Source organism: Heliangelus exortis, chromosome 30 (assembly GCF_036169615.1).
Source record: "Heliangelus exortis chromosome 30, bHelExo1.hap1, whole genome shotgun sequence".
NCBI classification, from domain to species: domain Eukaryota; kingdom Metazoa; phylum Chordata; class Aves; order Apodiformes; family Trochilidae; genus Heliangelus; species Heliangelus exortis.
The window spans coordinates 3,899,954-3,918,454 of record NC_092451.1 but is presented as its reverse complement, the minus strand read 5'-3'; the positions used below and the strand labels follow the sequence as shown (position 1 = coordinate 3,918,454).

General features: G+C 65.5%; 3 protein-coding genes across 4 annotated transcripts; 1 reads left to right on the top strand and 2 right to left on the bottom strand.

Annotated features, from left to right (window-relative positions):
• Positions 1-334: 334 nt before the first annotated feature.
• VAMP8 (vesicle associated membrane protein 8) lies at positions 335-1,724 on the bottom strand. Its single transcript, XM_071728968.1, has 3 exons — positions 1,623-1,724; positions 1,016-1,252; positions 335-525 (listed from the first exon to the last, which is right to left on the bottom strand). The coding sequence occupies exons 2-3, from the start codon at positions 1,241-1,243 to the stop codon at positions 382-384; spliced, it is 372 nt and encodes a 123-aa protein (XP_071585069.1). The 5' UTR covers positions 1,244-1,252; positions 1,623-1,724; the 3' UTR covers positions 335-381.
• Positions 1,725-1,878: 154 nt separating this feature from the next.
• On the top strand, positions 1,879-9,045 carry GGCX (gamma-glutamyl carboxylase). Its single transcript, XM_071728967.1, is given in 16 exon segments — positions 1,879-1,925; positions 2,004-2,237; positions 2,869-3,027; positions 3,443-3,608; positions 3,834-3,912; positions 4,004-4,110; positions 4,398-4,561; positions 5,146-5,336; positions 5,338-5,421; positions 5,933-6,064; positions 6,141-6,292; positions 6,839-7,008; positions 7,096-7,226; positions 7,382-7,529; positions 7,946-8,132; positions 8,868-9,045. Coding segments are annotated over 16 exon segments (2,283 nt in total). The 5' UTR covers positions 1,879-1,909; the 3' UTR covers positions 9,031-9,045.
• A 345-nt stretch (positions 9,046-9,390) lies between these two features.
• On the bottom strand, positions 9,391-17,547 carry MAT2A (methionine adenosyltransferase 2A). 2 transcript variants are annotated; one of them, XM_071728953.1, is made up of 9 exons: positions 17,376-17,545; positions 15,797-15,874; positions 15,191-15,313; positions 14,985-15,097; positions 14,768-14,911; positions 13,722-13,940; positions 12,282-12,464; positions 12,067-12,200; positions 9,391-10,935 (listed from the first exon to the last, which is right to left on the bottom strand). In XM_071728953.1, the coding sequence occupies exons 1-9, from the start codon at positions 17,464-17,466 to the stop codon at positions 10,833-10,835; spliced, it is 1,188 nt and encodes a 395-aa protein (XP_071585054.1). In that variant the 5' UTR covers positions 17,467-17,545; the 3' UTR covers positions 9,391-10,832. The 2 variants fall into 2 exon arrangements, with proteins under 2 accessions (XP_071585054.1, XP_071585055.1); XM_071728954.1 differs by lacking the exons at positions 9,391-10,935; positions 12,067-12,200; positions 12,282-12,464 and adding an exon at positions 12,948-13,445 and having other exon boundaries at positions 13,707-13,940; positions 17,376-17,547.
• Between the last annotated feature and the right edge of the window lie 954 nt (positions 17,548-18,501).

Here is an 18,501-nt window from a genome sequence, read left to right as displayed (position 1 = left end):
GTGTCCCCTCCCCGTCACGGGCCCTGCCAGGGTGGCAGTGCCACCACACCGTGTCCTTTGTCCCTGGGCAGCAGTCACCTGCCTGGCGCCGTCCTCCCTGCAGGTGCTCACCTGTCCCCACCCGTGTCCCCGGGACTGTCCCCACCCGTGTCCCTGCCTCTGCCCACCCACGTCCCCACCTGTGTCCCCCCCACACGTCCCAGCCTATGTCCCCATGTCTGTTCCTGTCCCCCCACACCCATCCCCATCTGTGTCCCCGTGTATGTCCCCAGCCATGTCCCCTCACCTGTCCCCACCCGTGTCCCCGCGTGTCCCCAGACCACACACCACCAGCTCCACACGTGTTGTCCCTTTATTTCTGGGGGTGTCCCCGGGGTGTCCCTAGGTGGGGATGACACCGGTGGCCAGGAGGATGACAAGGAGCAGCAGGATGGTCCCCAGCACCCCCAGTGCCACCAGCACCCTCACGTTCTGCCACCAGAACCGCCGGGCCACCCGCTGGGACGTCGTCCGGAACTGCTCCGACTGCGGGGACAGCGCTGTCACCTTGGGGACACTGCCACCCTGGGGACAGCACTGCCACCCGGGGGACCACCCACTGCCACCCCAGGGCCACCCCTTGTGGCCTGAGGACACCGACTCCCACACTGGGTACCCTGTCACCTTGGGGACAGCCACTGTGAACCCAGGGACACCCACTGGCACCTTGGGGACACCGACTGCCACCTCAGGGACCCTGTGCCCACCCTGAGGACCCTGTGCCCAAACAGGGACCTGGTGTCACCTTAGGGACTCTGTGCCCACCCTGAGGACCTTGTGCCACCCTGGTGACCCCCTGCCCAAGCTGGAGACCCTTAGGGACCCCGTGCCCACCGTGGTGTCCCTGTGCCAGCTTGGGGCCCCCGTGCCCACCCTGGTCACCCTGTGCCATCTCAGGGACCTTGTGCCCCCCGCGGGAGCCCTGAGCCCACCCTGGTCACCCTGTGTGTGTCCCCCCCCAGTGTCCCCTCCTCACGGTGGCCTCCAGGTCCTGGCTCTTGCTCTGGAGCCGCTCCAGGTTCTCCCCCCGGGCCAGGATCTGCTCCAGGTTGTGGCTCATGATGGAGGTGACCCCGGAGACCTCATCCCGCAGCGCCTGCACGCGCCCCGGGACACCCGCACTGGCACTGCCACCACCAGTGTCACCACCAGTGTCACCGGCACTGCCACCCCCAGTGCCACCGCCCATGGTGGCAGCCGCCATCCTGCTCACCTGGGGACACGGGTGGGGGGTTAGGGGACACGCCTGGGGACACCCGTGTGGGGCACCCCCTGGCACCCACGGTCACACCTGACACCACCCAGCACCCCACAGGCACCCCCAGGACCCCATGGAACACCCAAAACACCCCCCAAGCACCCCATAGCACCCCATATGTACCCCAGAACCCCCCAGAGCCCCCCCACAACTGTCCCATAGAGACCCCCGATCCCTACCCAGACCCCCAGAGCTGCCCCATATGTACCCCAGACCCCCACAACCGCCCCATAAGGACCCCAGAGCCACACCAAATGTCCCCCATGTGCCCCTATGTCCCTGTCCCCCCCATTCCCCCCGTGTCCCCCCATGTCCCCCTCCCCACCGTCTCCTCGCGCCGCCGCTCTCCCCCCGCCCCTCCCCTCGGTTCTTCCGGGAGCGGCTGTGCCGGGGGGGGGACGGGGGCAGACGGGGGGGTCCCGGGGGGTGCCGGGGGGGTCAGAGGTCACGGTGGTCTCATGGTTGCCCCGGGGGGGGTGTTAGAGGTGAGGGGGGGGGGTCAGGGGGGGTCAGGGGTCCCGGGGGGTGGGGGGTGAGACTTGGGGGCGGTGACGACAAAGCCGCGCCCTGTGACGTCACGGGACGTGTGCGGGACGTGGAGGGGGCGGAGCGATGGCGGCGGCGGAGGGTGCGGGACGGGGCGGGGGGTGGAACGCATTTGGGGGGGGTCTGTGGGTGACCTCTGACCTTTGATTCCCCCCCCCAGGGCCGGCGCGGAGGAGGCGAACGGAGAGGGCGGGGGGGACGGGAGAAGGGGGGACCCCCCCGGACCTCCCCCCCGACCCCCAGCCCCCCCGGGACCCCCCCGGGGACCCCCCCGGGCTGTGCCGGCGGCTGTTGGGGTTCGAGCTGCGGGAGTTGGGGCGCTGGGAGCGGTTTGTGCGGCTGCTGCACAGCCCCAGGGACCCCGCGGCGCTGGGGGTCTTCAGGGCTGCGTTCGGTACGGGGGGAACCGGGGGGTCCGGGGGAAGCGGGGGGCTCGGGGGAACCGGGCAGTCCGAGGGAAACGGGGGCTCCGAGGGAAGCGGGGGGTCCGAGGAGTTCGGAGGGAACCAGAGGGGTCCGGGGGGTTCGGGGGAACCGGGAGGGTCCGGGGGATTAGGGGGTACCGAGGCTTCGGGGGGTTCGGGGGAACCGGGGGGGGTCCGGGAGGAACCGGGGGGATCCGGGGATACCGAGGGCTTCGGGGGGTCTGGGGAAACCGGGGGGTTCGGGGGAACCGGGGGGTCCCTGGGTCGGGGGGGGTAAGGGTGGAAGTGGCATCTGCGGGGCCTCCAGCGGGGGGGAATTTGGGGAGGGGGAACCCAATGTGCAGGGCTGACACGTCAGCACCTGAGCAAAGGGCAAGGGGACAGCGAGGGGACAGTGTGGGGACAGGGTGGTGGCACAGGGGGTCAGTGCCCGCCCGGACACGCGGGTCCCCCGGCAGTAATTAGGGGGGTGGGGGTTTCCCAGCTGCCCAGGGGTGTCCTCCCCCCCGGGGTTGCTGTGTCCTCCCTGGGTGTCCCTGTCCCCCCGTGTCAGTGTCCCCATGTCCCCACCCCCCGTGTCAGTGTCCCCTGTGTCCCCAGGGCTGCTGATGGCCCTGGATGTCCCCCAGGAGCGGGGCATGGCTCACCTGGACGCGCGGTTCCTGGAGGGGGGGCCCGTCTGTCGCTTCCCCCTCCTGCCCTTCCTGCAGCCCCTGCCCCTGGACTGGATGTACCTGCTCTACACTGTCATGTTCCTTGGTAGGGACGGGGACAGGGGACAGGGGACAAGGGATAGGGACAGGGAATGAGCCCGGGGGGTGAGGGACAGGGGCTGGGGACAGGGGGTGAGGGATGGGGACGGGGACAGGGGGTGGGGAGCAGGGGATGGGGATGGGAGATAAGGGGCTGGGGACAGGGGGAAGAGGACCTGGGGGTGGCACTGGGACAGAAACTGGTGGGATGGGGCCAGGAGCCACCATGGGGACTGGGATGGGAACTGGGAGAGGGGGGTGGCATCGAGGCAGTGTCTGGGACAGGTCCTGTGACACCAAAGGGCCCTGAGCCGGGGACCGGGGATGACACAGGGACAGAGGGGGGTCCGGGGTGGGGACAGCTCTGTGGGGGCAGGGCTGCGTGGTCAGGGTCAGCCTCGGGGACAGTTTGGTGTCCCCAGGGGCCGTGGGGGTGATGCTGGGGTGCTGCTACCGCCTGAGCTGCGTGGCCTTCCTGGGACCCTACTGGTACCTGTTCCTCCTGGACAAAACCTCCTGGAACAACCACTCCTACCTCTACGGGCTGCTGGGGTGTCACCTGGCACTGCTGGGAGCTGACAGATACTGGTCTGCACACACACTGTCCCCAGTGTCCCCACTGTCCCCAGTGTCCCCAGGGACACCCCCAGGGCACCCAGGGACACCCCACGGCACCCCACAGCACTGGGACCTCAAGAGCCATGGGGGGAGGGGGGTGGCACTGCTGGGTGTCCCCATGGTGCTGTGTCCCAGGGGTGTCCCCCGTGTCCCCCCAGTCCCAGGCAGTGTCCCCTCTGTCCCTTCTGTCCCCAGGTCCCTGGATGGGCTGTTCCGGCCCCAGAAGAGGAACGCGGAGGTGCCCCTGTGGCACTACACGCTGCTGAGGGCACAGGTAGGGCAGGGACCCCCCCCCCTGGGACCCCCAGACGCCCCCTCGGGCCCCCCAGTCCCTCCCCTTCTCACCCCCATCCCCCTCCCCCCAGATTTTCATCGTGTATTTCATCGCGGGGCTGAAGAAGTTGGATGCAGATTGGGTGGGGGGCTGGTCCATGGGGACCCTGGCCCGACACTGGCTCTTTGCACCCTTCAGGTGGGGGGGGGGCAGGGGGGGAATGGTGGGGGATGGGGGGGGGATGTGGGGAGGAAGAGGAGGGGGTGGGAAGGGGTGAGGAGGGGGAAGAAAGTGAGGGGGGAGGATGAGGAGGGTGCTGGGGAAAAGGAGCAGGAGGGTGGGGAGGAAGAAGAAAGGGGGGGGTTGGGGGAGATGGGGGGGGTCAGGGGGTGATGCTGGGGGGGTTCAGGGGGTGATGCTGGGGGGGGTTCAGGGGGTGATACTGGGGGGGTTCAGGGGGTGATGCTGTGCTGGGGGGTCCCCAGGCTGGTGCTGTCGGAGCAGCTGACCAGCAGGCTGGTGGTGCACGGGGGGGGGCTCCTCCTGGACCTCTCTGCTGGGTTCCTGCTGCTCTGTGACTCCTCCCGGCCCCTCGGGCTCCTCCTCACCACCTACTTCCACTGCATGAACTCCCAGCTCTTCAGCATCGGTCAGAGCCCCCCCAGACCCCCCCCCAGCCTCACCAGGGAGACCCCCAGAGCCCCCAGTCCTGGCCGGGGGCATCCTGACCCCCCCTTGAACACCCTGAGCCCCCCCAAATCCCTCCCCACCCTGAGAAGGAGCACCCTGACCCCCCCCAAAGCACCCTGAGCCCCCCCAAGCCCCTCCTCACCCTGGGAGGGAGCACCTGGATCCCCCCCTGCCCCCCCAAAAAAAAAACCCATCCTGACCCCCCCCCGGACAACCCCCTCCCACCCTTATAGGGAGGACCTTGACCCCCCCCATAAACACCTTGCCTCCCCCCAAGCCCCCCTCCCCCCCTTATCAGGAACACTCTGACCCCCCCATAAAGCCCTGAAACCCCCCCCGGTCCCTCCCCCTCTTATAGGGAGCACCCTGACCACCTTGACCCCCCCCAAACCCTCTTGCCCCCTCCCCCCCCCTTATCAGGAGCACCCTGAACCCCCCCCAACCTCCCCCTCCCACCCTTCCTGGGGGCACCCAACCCCCCCCCCTCAGTTCTGCGCCCCCCGGGGTGCAGTGGGGGGGTCCCTAACCCGTGTCCCCCCCCAGGGATGTTCCCTTACACCATGCTGATCAGCAGTGGCCTCTTCTGCCACCCCAGTTGGCCCCGGGGGTTGGTCGCCCACTGCCCGGGGTGGCTGCGGGGGGGGCTCCCCAGCCTCCAGCCCCCCCAGCCCAGCCCCGACTGTTGCTATGGGGATGGGGAGGGGGGTGCAGGGAAAAAGGGGGGGGGGGCTGCGCCCCCGGCAGCACCTGGCAGCAGTGTTCACCCTGCTCTACATCCTGGAGCAGCTCCTGCTCCCCTACTCACACTGCATCACCCAGGTGGGGGGGGGCACACTGGGGGGGGGGGGGGGGAGTTTGAGGTTTAGGGGGGGAGGGAGGGAGGTTGGGGGGGTTAGAAAGGGGATGTGGGGGGATCTGAGGGGCTGGCAGAGTGGGTTTGGGGAGCCGGGGGGGGATTTGTGGGTGTTGGGAAGCATTTTGGGGGCTGGGGGCGATTTTTGGGGTGGTGAAGGGATTTTAGGGGGTGGGGGGGGCTTTTTCGGAGGGTTAGGTGGGTTTCAGGGGATTTTTGGGGGGTTAGGAGGGGGATCTGAGGGGGATTTTGGAGGGTGGGGGGAGCATTTTAGGGGCTGGGGGGATTTTTGGGGTGGTGGCAGGAATTCGGGGGGAGGGGGGCACAGGGAGACCCAGTGAGGAGGTGGCACCCATCACCCTTTTTTCCCCTTGGGGTGGGGACATCAGTGTCCTGTGGTGTCACCAACCTCTGTGTGTGTCCCATAATGTGCCCCCCCCCAAAAAAAAAACCAAAAACCCAAATCCCCCAAACCAGGGCTACAACAACTGGACCAAGGGGCTCTATGGGTACTCCTGGGACATGATGGTTCACTCCAGGTCCCACCAACACGTGAAGATCACCTACAGGGACGGGCTGACGGGGGAGGTGGGGTACCTGAGACCAGGGGTGAGTCCAGACCCGGGGGGGGGGACACACATGTCAGGTGTGTCCCCAGAAACCCCAGGACCCCCCCCCGGGTCAGGTTTTCACGCAGAGCCGGCGCTGGAAGGACCACGCGGACATGTTGAAGCAATATTCCCTCTGCCTCAGCCACCTCCTGCCCCAGTACAACATCTCCCAGCCCCAAATCTACTTTGACATCTGGGTCTCCATCAACGAGCGCTTCCAGCAGAGGTTTGGGGGGGCCCTGGGAGCTTTTTGGGGGGGGGGGCTTCCAGGATTTGGGGGGGTTTCGGGGTGCCGGTGGGACCCCTGATGCTGCTGGAGCTGCGCATGGGGCGCTTGGGGTCCTTGTAGAGCCCCAGGTGGAGGCTCCAGCAGAGGTTTGGGGGACCCCATGGGATCTGGGGGGGCCCATGGGGGTGTGGAGGTGCCGATGGGTGCCCCCCCCCTGCCCCCCATGTGGGTGGATCCCCCAGAGGGACCCCATAGGGGTGTCCTGGTCCCCATGGTCCCCACACCGTGGTCCCAATCAGGGCTTGGGGGGGGACCCTGAGATCTGGAGGAATCTCCTGGGATTTTTGGGGGTGTCCTCCAGGATTTATGAGTCTTGGGGTGCCCCCCCAGGTGGGTGGATCCCCCAGAGGGATCCCACAGGGGTGTCCTGGTCCCCATGGTCCCCACGCCGTGGTCCCAATCGGGGCTTTGGGGGGGACCCTGAGGTCAGGAGGGATTTCCTGGGATTTTGGGGGATTTATGAGTCCTGGGGTGTCCCCCCAGGCTGGTGGATCCCCGGGTGGACCTGGTGCGTGCCCCCTGGTCCCCGTGGCACCCCACGCCCTGGGTGCTGCCCCTGCTGCTGGAGCTGTCCCCGTGGCGAGAGCGGCTGCAGGAGCTGGAGCAGAGTTTGGATCGGGACCGGGAGGTGGTGTTCATCGCTGACTTCCCAGGTGGGGAAATGGGGGATCCTCACCCTGGGGAGGGGGTGTGGGAGGCTGGGGGGTGTTTTATGGTTTCTTTTTGGTTTTTTTGTCCAGGGCTGCATTTGGAGAACTTTGTGAGCGAGGACCTGGGCAGCACCGTCCTGCAGGTGCTGAGGGGCCGGGTGGTGCTGGAGCTGCTGGACCAGGGGCAGAACCTCACCCTGAGCGAGGGGGACGAGGTGCAGGTCAGTGGGGAGGGGGCTCCGGGGGGGGTGCTGAGCCCCCCAGTGTGGAAAGGGGGCTCTGGGGGGGTTCTGCTGGGTGCTGAGCCCCCCTGTCTGTTTGTGGGGGGGTTCCCGCTGGGTGCTGACCCCCCTGTCTGTCTGTGTGTCCCCCCCAGGTGCCCGCGGGTCAGTACCACCGGGTGCACACGGTGTCCCCTGTCCCCTCCTGCTATCTTTACCTTTACACCAACACCACGGCCCGGGCCCTGGAGCAGAACCTGACCCGGATCCGGGAGCTGCAGGAGCGGCTGCGGAACGGGACCGGTGAGGGGGGGGCACGGGGCAACCCCCCTGCTCCATACAGCACAAACTCTGAATCCCCCCCCCCCGAAATCCCCCTTCACCCTTAGAGGGAGCACCCTGACCTCTGTGTCCCCCCCAGGTCACCCCTTTGGGTGTCCCCCACCCCCTTTGTGTGTGGAACCCCCCCAAGGGATTTGGGGGTTGTCACTGACCCTATGGAGGAAGCTGGGGGCTGCCCCCCCCTCCCCAACCTGTGACCCATCCCGGGGGGTTGGGCCTGACACCCCCTCCCCAGAATCCCCCCCCCCGCTGGGCCGGGTGCCCCTCAATCCCCCCAAAACTCTTGGGGTCCAGACGGGGGCTCTGCCCCCCCCTCCCCAAGAAGCTGTGACCCATCCCGGGGGGCTGACCCTGACCCCCCCCGTTTCCCCCCCCAGAGCCGGGCCCGGTGCCCCCGCAGCTGCGGCCGCTGCTGGGGGAGCCGCTGCCCCCCGGGACGGCCCCGGACCCGCTGGTTTCCTCCTTCCTGGAGCGGGAGCGGCAGCGCCGGGAGCGGGAGGGGCGCGGGGGGGTCCAGCGGCTCCAGCGCTTCCTGCGCAGGAAATTTCACCTCTTCCGCCGCAGGTACCACCCCCCCCACACCCAAAAACCACTTTTTCCAGCCCAAATCCCACCCCCTGACCCTGACAGACGCTTCCCAGCCCCCCCCTGCCCTAAACCCACCTTTTTTTTTGCCTCCGTTTTCCGTTCCTCAGCCCCCCCCCCCCCCAAAAAACCCTTTCCCCTCTCCAGTCACCACCCCATCCCTAAGACTGCACCCCCCGCCCCCAAACCCACCCTTTTTCTTCCTAAATCCCCCCCTTCCCCCAGTCCTCTGCCCCAAAACCTTTTTTCTCCCATCCTGGACCTCCCTGCCCTGAAAAAACCTTCCCCCCCCCCCCCCCCCAGTTCTTTCCCTGTCCCTCACCCCCCACCCAAAACCCCTTTTTCCTCCCTATTTCCCCTGCCCATGATCCCAAAAACCTTCACCCCCCCACCCCTCCTGCCCCTAAACCACCTTCCCCCCAATCGCCCCTCTTCCCCCCCCTTGTCCTCTCCTCCCCAAAACCCTTTTTCTCCCCAATTCCATCACTCAGCCCCCACCACCCCAAAACCCCTTTCCCCCAATCCCCACTTTTATCCCTGACCCCCAACCCCAAAAACTTTCCTTCCCCCCTCCCTGTCCCCCCCCTTTTTCCCCAATCCCTCCCTCCCCATCCCCCAAAAACCCCTTTTCCCCCCATCCCTGCCCCAAACCCCCCTTTTTTTCCCCCAATTCCCCTGCTCACAGCCCCCCTAACCCCCTGTGTCCCCCCCCAGTTTCCTGATGTCCCTCATTGCCTTTCGGAACCTGGCCCTGGGCCGCCCCCCCCCCCAGCAGCTGGCCCAGGAGGTGGCCTGGGCAACCTGGAGGGGGGGCCAGGAGGAGGGGGGGGGGCGGCCCGAGGGGGGGGAGGGGGCACAGGGGAGCCCCGAGCTCTGAGAAACCAAATAAAGATGGAGAGGGGGGGGGGGAAAGCACAGACCCCCCCCCCAGGACTCCGTGTATCCCACACGTGCCTCAGTTTCCCTTCTCATGCTTTGGTTTCCCCACCTCTGCCTCAGCACTGTCCCCGTGCCTCAGTTTCCCCCATCCCTGTTCCCCCCCCAACTCCCCCTGTGCCTCAGTTTCCCCCCCTCGTGCCTCAGTTTCCCCCATGCCTGTTCCCCCATCTCCCCCTGTGCCTCAGTTTCCCCTTGTGCCTGTTCCCCCCCCGTGCCTCAGTTTCCCCCCCGTGCCTCAGTTTCCCCCCTGTGCCTCAGTTTCCCCCCCTTGTGCCTCAGTTTCCCCTCACTCAGCAGCTGCACCCAGCAGATTTATTCAATTTCGTTGCTTTTTGGTGAGACCGAAACACATCGGAAACCAGGAAAAAAAAAAAAAAAAAAACAAAATAACCCCAAAATAATTTTTTTAAAAGACAGAAAACATAAAAAACGTCCTCCACCCCCCCCCCCCCCAAGGCACTCCTGGGGGTCCCCAGCCCCGGGGGGGGCAGTAAACAAGCCGGCTTCTCTGTACCACACCGGCCAAAGAGCCCCCCCGGGCCAGACCCCCCCAAGCCCTTTGCCTGTGTCCCACCCCCCCCTCCCCAAACGACAAAAAAACCACTCCCAAATTCCCCCTTTTTACCCCCAAAATTTGGGGGGGGGGGGGAGCTTTGAGGCCGAGCTGCCCATCTGAGCCCGGGGGCTTCTCTGTACTCACACCCCCCAGCTCAGCACACAATAAATACACAAAAACACTTCAAGTATCCAGGGCCAAATCCTCCCCTCTCCCCCCACCAAAAGGAGAATTAAAATTCCCCCCCCCCTCCCCAAAGACCCCCCCAAGGGGGTTTGTGCAGTTGTGGGGTCGTTTCAATCCCCCCCAAAACCCAAAATAATTAAAATTAACCTTAAAATGTTTTTCCTCTGGTCACAAACCTGCACCTGGGGGTGGGATTTGAGTGTGTGGGGGGGGTGTGCATTTGAGGGGGGGCTTGGGGGGGACATTTGGAGGGGGGAGGGGGGAGTTCACCCCCATTTTTTAACGTCTTCTCCAAAAAAAAAGTGAGAAAACCAAGGTGTAAAACCCCAGTTTTGGTTCAAACCAGCACCAGGGTGGGAAAATTGAGGGTGGGATTTGGGGGGGGGGGGATTAACACCCCTATTTCTTACCCCTCCCTCCCCAGAAAAAAAACGTGACAAAAATACAGTTTAAAATCCCAGTTTTGGTTAAAACTGGGAAGAAATGGAGGAGGGGGATGTGGGGGGAGTGTTAAAGGTGTGAGGGGTTTGGGGGGGGGGGGTGTTGGTTATGCCCCCATTTTTTACACCACACCCACCCAAAATATGTGACAAAAATAAGGTTTAAAATCCCAGTTTTGGTTAAAACCAGCACCAGCAAAAGGGGGGGGATATTATGCCCCCCCCCCAGAAAGTTTTTTTTTTTTTGGGGGGGGGGGGTTTTGGCCGTCTCTGAGCTCAGATGTGGCGCCAGATTTGGGGGTTTTTTGGGTTTAAAAAGCCAGAAAATGGAGGGGGGGACAAATTTGGAGGAGGGAGGGGGGGGACACAACCGAGGGATGAGGTCCCCCACGCAACCGAAATGGTGAAAAAAAGGGGAAAAAAACCAAAAAAAAAAAAGAGGGAGGGGGGGAGGGGCTTTTCCTCCAGAGCCCACGAGCTTCTCTGTAGTTTACGCCCGCAGGAGGGGGGGAAAGGCCTGGCCAAGGTTTTTGGGTGAATTTGGGATGATTTTTGTGCTCAGTATTTGAGTTTTTTGGGCACCTCCCAGGGGAAGCTGTCCCGACCGAAGTGCCCGTAGGCAGCCGTGCGCTGGTACAGAGGCTGCTTCAGGTCCAGGTCCCTGCAAAAAGCATCAAAAAAGGGGGGGAGTTAACAAAAAAAAAACCCCAAGATTTAGCCCCAGAAATACCCCGGGGGGAAGGAGGGGGGGGGGGGGGTGGCATTCCCCACCCCCCCAAAATCTCCAGGGGGAAGGTGTGGGTTTTCCCCAAAACCCTCCCCAAAAATTCATGGCTAAGTCTGGAGTTGTCTGAAAGAAGAACGGAAGTTTCCTCAGGTGAGGAAAAGCAGGATTCAGCCCCAAATCTGCCTGGGGGGGGTTCAGAGTCCCCCATTTCCCCCCCCCCCTCCATATTCCCCACGGGGGGGCAACTGGAGCTTTCCCTCCATAAAATACAAACAAATCCTGGAGGAGACCAAAGGACTTCAGAGGAGTAACACAAGTTTCCCCAGTGCAGGAAAAGCAGGATTCAGCCCCAAACCTGCTCTGCTTTTCCTGCTGGGGGGGCTCCAGTGTCCCCCCCCCCTTCCCAAACCCCAGGGGGTGCAGCTGAAGCCCCCCCACACCTCCCAGTGCCACAGGAGGCTCCCACCCACCCCACCCTGTGCCCTGTCACTTGGGGACACCCCCTGGCACGTGTCACCATCACCATCCTCGTGCCACCATCACCACCACGGTGTCATCATCACCATCATGGTGCCACCATGGTGTCCCAATCACCATCCTAGTGTCACCACTACTGTTCTGGTGTCCCCATCACCATCACAGTGTCCCCATCACCATCCTGGTGTGACCATCACCATCCTGGTGTGACCATCACCATCCTGGTGCCACCATCACCATCCTGGTGCCACCATCACCATCCTGGTGTTCCCATCACCATCACAGTGTCCCCATCACCATCATGGTGCCCCCATCACCATCCTGGTGTCCCCATCACCACCCTGGTGCCCCCATCACCATCCTGGTGTCCCCATCACCATCCTGGTGCCCCCATCACCACCCTGGTGTCCCCATCACCACCCTGGTGTCCCTATCACCGTCCCGGTGCCCCCATCACCACCACGGTGCCACCATCACCGTTCCCATCCTGGTGTCCCCACCCCACCAGGGTGTCCCTGCCCCGGGTGTCACAGCTTTGGAGCCCCGGGGGTCCCTCAGAGGGGGGGATCCCCAGCCCCCCCCCCCCACCTGACGATGACCCCAGGCCTCAGGTCAAAGTTTTTCTTGACGATCTCCAGCAGCTCCCGCTCGCTCTTCTGGGAGGTCCCGTAGTGGAAGATGGAGATGGAGAGGGGGTGGGACACCCCGATGGCGTAGGACACCTGAGGGGGACAGGACACACGCAGCTCACCCCGAGGGCTCCCCGGCAGCACGGGGAGGGGGGGGGGATCCCCTGCACCCACCTGCACCAGGACCCTGCGGCACAGCCCGGCCTTGATGAGGGACTTGGCCACCCAGCGCGCGGCGTACGCGGCGGAGCGATCGACCTTGGTGTAATCCTTGCCCGAGAAGGCTCCTCCCCCGTGGGCCCCCCACCCCCCGTACGTGTCCACGATGATCTTCCTGCCCGTCAGCCCCGCGTCACCCTGCCGGAGGGACAGACACCCTGTCACCTGGGGACGCTGCCACGGGGACACCGGCACCGGCGCTGTGCCAACGACACCCTCATGGTGCCACTGTGGCCACCCCGGTGTCACCATCACAGTGCAAACACCACTGCGGTGTCACCAGCACCATCGCCATGTCAACGACACCCTCGTGGTGCCAACGACACCCTCACAGTGCCACTGTGGCCACCCCGGTGTCACCATCACAGTACAAACACCACTGTGGTGTCACCGGCACCATCACAGTGCCAACAACACCCTCATGGTGCTACTGTGGCCACCCCAGTGTCACCATCACTATTATGGTGCCATTATGGCCATCCTGGTGTCACCATCACAGTGCCAACATCACCACTGTGCTGTCACCAGCACCATCATGGTGCCATCATGGCCATCCTGGTGTCACCATCAGTGCCAACACCAGCACTCACGGTGTCACCAGCACCATGACAATCACGGTGCCACCATCAGCACTGTCGTGCCAACATCACCATCGTGGTGTCACCACAACCATTTGGGAGCCCCATTACCATCCCAGTGCCACCATCACCGTACCACCACAGTGGTGCTGCTGTCACCATCCCAGTGTCACCACCAGCATCACGGTGTCACCATCATCATGGTGCTGCTGTCACCAGCCCGGTGTCATCACTGCCACAGCACTGCCACAGCACTGCCACCACCACCACGGTGCCACCATCACCATGCCATCCTGGTGTGACTGTCACCATCGTTGTGCTGTCACCATCACCACTGCTGTGTCACCATCACCACCGTGGTGCTGCCATCCTCATCCAGGTCATCCTCCCCAGGGGTGTGTGTGTCCCTGTCTCTAGGGGTGTGTCCCTGTCTCCTGGGCTGTGTCCCTGTCCCTAGGGGTGTGTCCCTGTCTCCTGGGCTGTGTCCCTGTCCCCAAGGCAGTACCCATGTCCCCAGGGGTGTGTCCCTGTCCCCAGGGCAGTGTCTCTGTCCCCAAGGGTGTGTCCCTATGCCCTGAGCAGTGTCCCTGTCTCCTGGGGTGTGTCCCTATGCCCTGGGAAGTATCCCTGTTCCCTGGATTGTGTCCCTGTCCCCTGGGCAGTGTCTCTGTTCTCAGGGCAGTGTCCCTGTCCCCTGGGCAGTACCCATGTCCCCAGGGGTGTGTCCCTGTCCCTAGGGGTGTGTCCCTGTCCCCAAGGCTGTGTCCCTGTCCCCTGGGCAGTACCCACGTCCCCAGGGCAGTGTCCCTGTCCCTACCTGTGGCCCCCCGATGACAAAACGCCCGCTGGGCTGCAGGTGGTAGATGGTTTCCTCATCCAGGTACCTGGGGGGCACCACTGCCCTGATCACTTTCTCTTTCAGCGCGTCCCTCATCTCCTCCAGGGTCACCTCCTCGTCGTGCTGCACCGAGATGACAATGGTGTGCACCCGGATGGGCAGCACGGCCCCCCTGTCCTGCATGTACTGCACTGTCACCTGGGGGGACACCGCCACGTCAGGCACAGCGGGGACAGCGGGCAGGGGGCAGCAGGGGACAGGGGGACACAGGGACAGTGGGCAGGGGGACACGGGGACAGAGGGCAGGGGGACACGGGGACAGAGGGCAGGGGGACACGGGGACAGCAGGCAGGGGGACAGCAGGGGACAGGGGGACACAGGGACAGAGGGCAGGGGACAGGGGGACACAGGGGCAGCAGGGGACACAGGGGCAGCAGGGGACACAGGGGCAGCAGGGGACACAGGGACATGCACCAGGGGGACACAAGGGTAGGAGGCAGGGGGCTCAGGGACAGCAGGCAGGACACAAGGACATACATCAGGGGACAGCACAGAGTGAGGGGACAGTGTGGAGTCTGAGAGGGACACCAGGGAGATCAGGGAATGTGGAGTCTTGGGGGGCAACAGCAGGGAGTGGAGGGGACAGTGGGGACATCAGGGGGGACACTGGGAAGTGATGGGACAGCAGGAAGTCTGTGGGGACAGTGGTGAATGGGGGGGGGGGGGCAGCAGGGAATGGGGGGGACAGATGAGAGTCTGAGGGGACAGCAGGGAGTGACAGGGGACAGACCTGAGTCTGGGGGGACACTGGGGGGACAGTGGGGAGTCTGGGGGGACACACAAGACCCTGGGAAGTTGGTGGGGGGACAGTGGGGAGTGAGGGGGACACTGAGGAGTGAGGGGACAGCAGTGAGTCTGGGGGGACAGCCGTGAATGTGGGGGCCAGCAGTGAGTCTGGGGGACACACTGTGAGTCTGGGGGACACACTGTGAGTCTGGGGGCCAGGCTGGGGGTGTGTGTGTCACCTGTGTCTTGGAGTCGGGGCGCAGCCAGGGCAGGGTCCCGTTGCGGCGCAGCTCGGCCAGCTTGGCGTTGAGTTTGTGAGCCAGGACGATGGTGAGGGGCATGCACTCCTCTGTCTCATCCGTGGCGTAGCCAAACATCAGGCCCTGGGGACAGGGAGGGGAGGGTCAGGCCGCCCGGCAGGGGGACAGGAAGGGGACAGGGGGAGGGGACACAGACCTGGTCCCCGGCCCCGATGTCCTCCTCGCTGCGGTCCAGGTGGACGCCCTGGGCGATGTCCGGGGACTGCTGCTCCAGGGCCACCAACACGTTGCAGGTTTTGTAGTCGAAGCCTGGGGACAGAAGGAGGGGAGGGGGTGCTGTGGGACACGAGGGGACCCTGGGGACAGGCGGGGGGACACAGGGACACCCCCTGGGACAGGTACCTTTGGAGGAGTCGTCGTAGCCGATGTGGCGGATGGTGTCCCGCACCACCTTCTGGTAGTCCACGGTGGCCCGGGAGGTGATCTCACCAGCCAGCAGGATCATCCCCGTCTTGGCCACCGTTTCTGAGGGCAGAGGGGACAGCAGGGACAGTGTCACCTCCCCCCGGGACTCACTTTCCCTTCTTGGACCTCGTTTTTCCTTCTCGGGCCCGAGTTTCCCCCCAGAGTGCCTCAGTTTCCCTTCCCCGTGCTCCATTTTCCCTTCTTCTGTCTCACCTTATCCCGTGCCTCAGTTTCCCTCCCCAGTGCCTCACTTTCCTTTCCCCATGTTTTGTTTTCCATTCTTTTCTCTCAGCTTATCCCCGTGCCTCAGTTTCCCCCCTCAAGATTACCTCGTGTCCAGTTTTCTCTCCCATTTCCCTCCCCAGTGCCTCAGTTTCTCTCCTCACAGTTCATTTTCCTTTTTTACACCTCACCTCACCCCCGTGCCTCAGTTTCCCCCTGAAGTCCCTTGGTTTCCCTTCTCATGTCTGAGTTTCCCTCTCCAGTTTCCATGCCCTGTGCCTCAGTTTCCCTCCCAGCCCCTGTCCCCAGGGGGGGACTCACCACAGGCCACCTTGGCATCGGGGTCCTGTTTGAGGTGAGCATCCAGCACGGCGTCGCTGATCTGGTCACAGATTTTATCTGGGGGGAGGTCCCAGGGTCAGCCCACAGCCACCTGCCCCCCCGTGGTGCCCCCCCTGCCCCCCCCGTGGTGCCCCCAGCACACACAGCCCTGCCTTGTCCCTTGTCCCTTATCCCCTGGGTTCTGAGCCTGGAATTTGAAGCATTTCCCAGTTAAGCTCCAGTAGCAGTGGGTGGGAGGGGGCAGGGGGCAGGGCCCCCCCGCAGCACCGCTGCCTCCCTGTGCTTGTTCTGCAGAGGGGGTCTCAGCCCCCCCTTCCAGAGCCCCCTGGGACTCGGGCACTGCTGTCCCCAAGCTGCCCTTGGTTGTGACCTTTGGGGACGGTTTGGGGCTGGGGGGGAATGGGTCCTCTGGACCCAGGAATGGGGGTGCAGGGGGGGACCCCAAAGGTGTGTGTGTGGCAAGGGGGGGACAGGGGGGCAGGCAGGGGGTGTCGGGCAGCAGGGGCTGCAGGAAAGGGGGGGGGGGGGGCTGCAGATGTCAGGGTGCAGGCAGCAGGCAGTGCAGGCACACGGGGTATGCAGAATGGGGGTGCAGGCACAGAAAGGGGGTGTCAGTCAGATGTGGGGGTGCAGGCAGAGTCAGGGTGTCAGTCAGATGGGGGGTGCAGGCAGGCTTGGGGTGTCAGGCAGATGGGGTGCAGGCACAGAAAGGGGGTGCAGGCAGGAGGTGTCAGTCAGATGTGGGGGTGCAGGCAGACTCGGGGTGTCAGTCAGACGGGGTGCAGGCACAGAAAGGGGGTGTCAGCCAGCCAGCCGGGGTGCGGGCAGTGCCTGCACAGCTCTCAGTCATGTGCCTGCACCGGGTGAACACAAAGGCGGGGGGGGGGGAGCCCGGCACGGCGTGGCACGGCACGGCACAGCCCGGCACGGGGGGGCCTCAGCTCCAGCAACCCCCGCGGGGCTGGGGCCGTGTTCCCCATCCAGCTGCGTGCGGGACACATCTGGGAGCCCCCGGGAGCGGAGCAGAGCGGAGCGGAGGCTCCATCCCCCCGGGCAGCACGGCGCTGGGAGGAGGGGGGCGGCGGAGAACCCCCGGGGGTGTCCGGGGGAGGGCAGAGGGACCCCGGGAACGCCGGGGGAGGTTCGGGGGGGGGGGACCCCCGGGGTCCCTGCGATCGCTGCTGAGTCACGGCTGAGTCACGGTCCCCTCCCCCCGCCCCCCCGTGACGTCACCGATAAACACACCCCGGCCCGCCGCCCCCGCCGCATGTCGTGCCGCGCAGCCTCATGTCGCGGGTGGGTATCGTGTCGTGCCGAGTCCCCACCCCCCGGCACGCGGGAAGCACGTGCGCGCCGGGGCCCGCAATGCGGCGCGCGCCGCCCCGCACTGCGCGCGCGTCCGAGGGTGTCACCGCCCCCATAAACACAAATCCCCCCCTCCCCAAAACCGCCCGGCGCGACCCCCGCCCCCCCACACCCACCCAACCACCTCGGGAGCGCCACCGCCCCCTCCGCGAGGGCCGCGCCTGCGCACCGGCCGCCCCGCCGCGGCCCGCACCTGGGTGCCCCTCGCCCACGGACTCAGAAGTGAAGAGGAAGGTGCCCTCCTCGATGAACACCTCGTGGAAGCCGTTGAGTTGCCCGTTCATGGCGGCTGAGCGGGGGGCGGGAGCACGGGAACCGACACAGATCTGCGGCGGCAACGAGCGACTGAGCGCGGCGCCCGCCGCCCCGCCTCTATTTATATACTTCTCGCTCCGCCCCGTCGCCCGGCTCGACCAATAGCGAGCGCCCAACTGCCGGAGGGGGCGGGGAGACGGCACCACTGCGGTCGGACGGGGGAGACACGTTACGTAACGCCCCGCACGGCCTCTCCCCCCAAGGCTTCCACGTTCCCCCCGCCGGTGCCCGGGCACCGAACGGGACCGACAGGGCAGGACACCCCCCCTGCTTTCCCTGCGGTAGGTGCTGAGCGGGCGGTATCCGGTGTCTCCCGCCGCTCCCCCCCCACACTTGGCGCGGCCGCATGGAACCTCCCGCCCGGTGCGAGGCGGCGGGCGCAGGCGCAGTGTGGCAACGCGCGGCGCGCAGGCGCAGTGCCCGCCGGGCGAGAGGCCCGACCCCTCCCCGCCGCCGCCATCTTGCGGGCTGAGCCTCCCCGCCATTGTGCGGCCCTGCGTGTGTCTGTGCCCGGGACACCGGCACCGCCCGGGCCTCGCCCGCACACCCTCGGCACCGGCTCCTCAGGGACACTCGGCTTCCCCCGGGGCCGCCCGCCCTTGCACCCTCGCCTTAACGCCTGGCGCCACACCCCGACACCTCCCGCCGCCATCTTGTGCCTCCATCGCCAGGGACGAGGGGGCGCGGGCCTGACCCGCCCCCACCGCCCGGTCCCGGTCCCGGGGCTGCCCCGGTGCTGAGGTGAGGGCGAGGCGGTGCACGGTATCCGGGGCCGGTGGCCTCTTGGTGCCTGATGCAACCGGTCCCCGGTGTTGCATTGCTGGAGCTTGCCCAGCCCCGTCTGCCCGGTCCCTCCTGGTCAGTGCCGCAGAACCGCAGGATCCAGTTCCCGGCACCACAGGATCCAGGTGCCGGCGCCGGCCGCTCCCTGGATGTGCCCGAACCGGCTGGGCAAAGGGCCCGTGTGGTCAGGACACGGGGACTCCTCAAACCCCGACAGACGG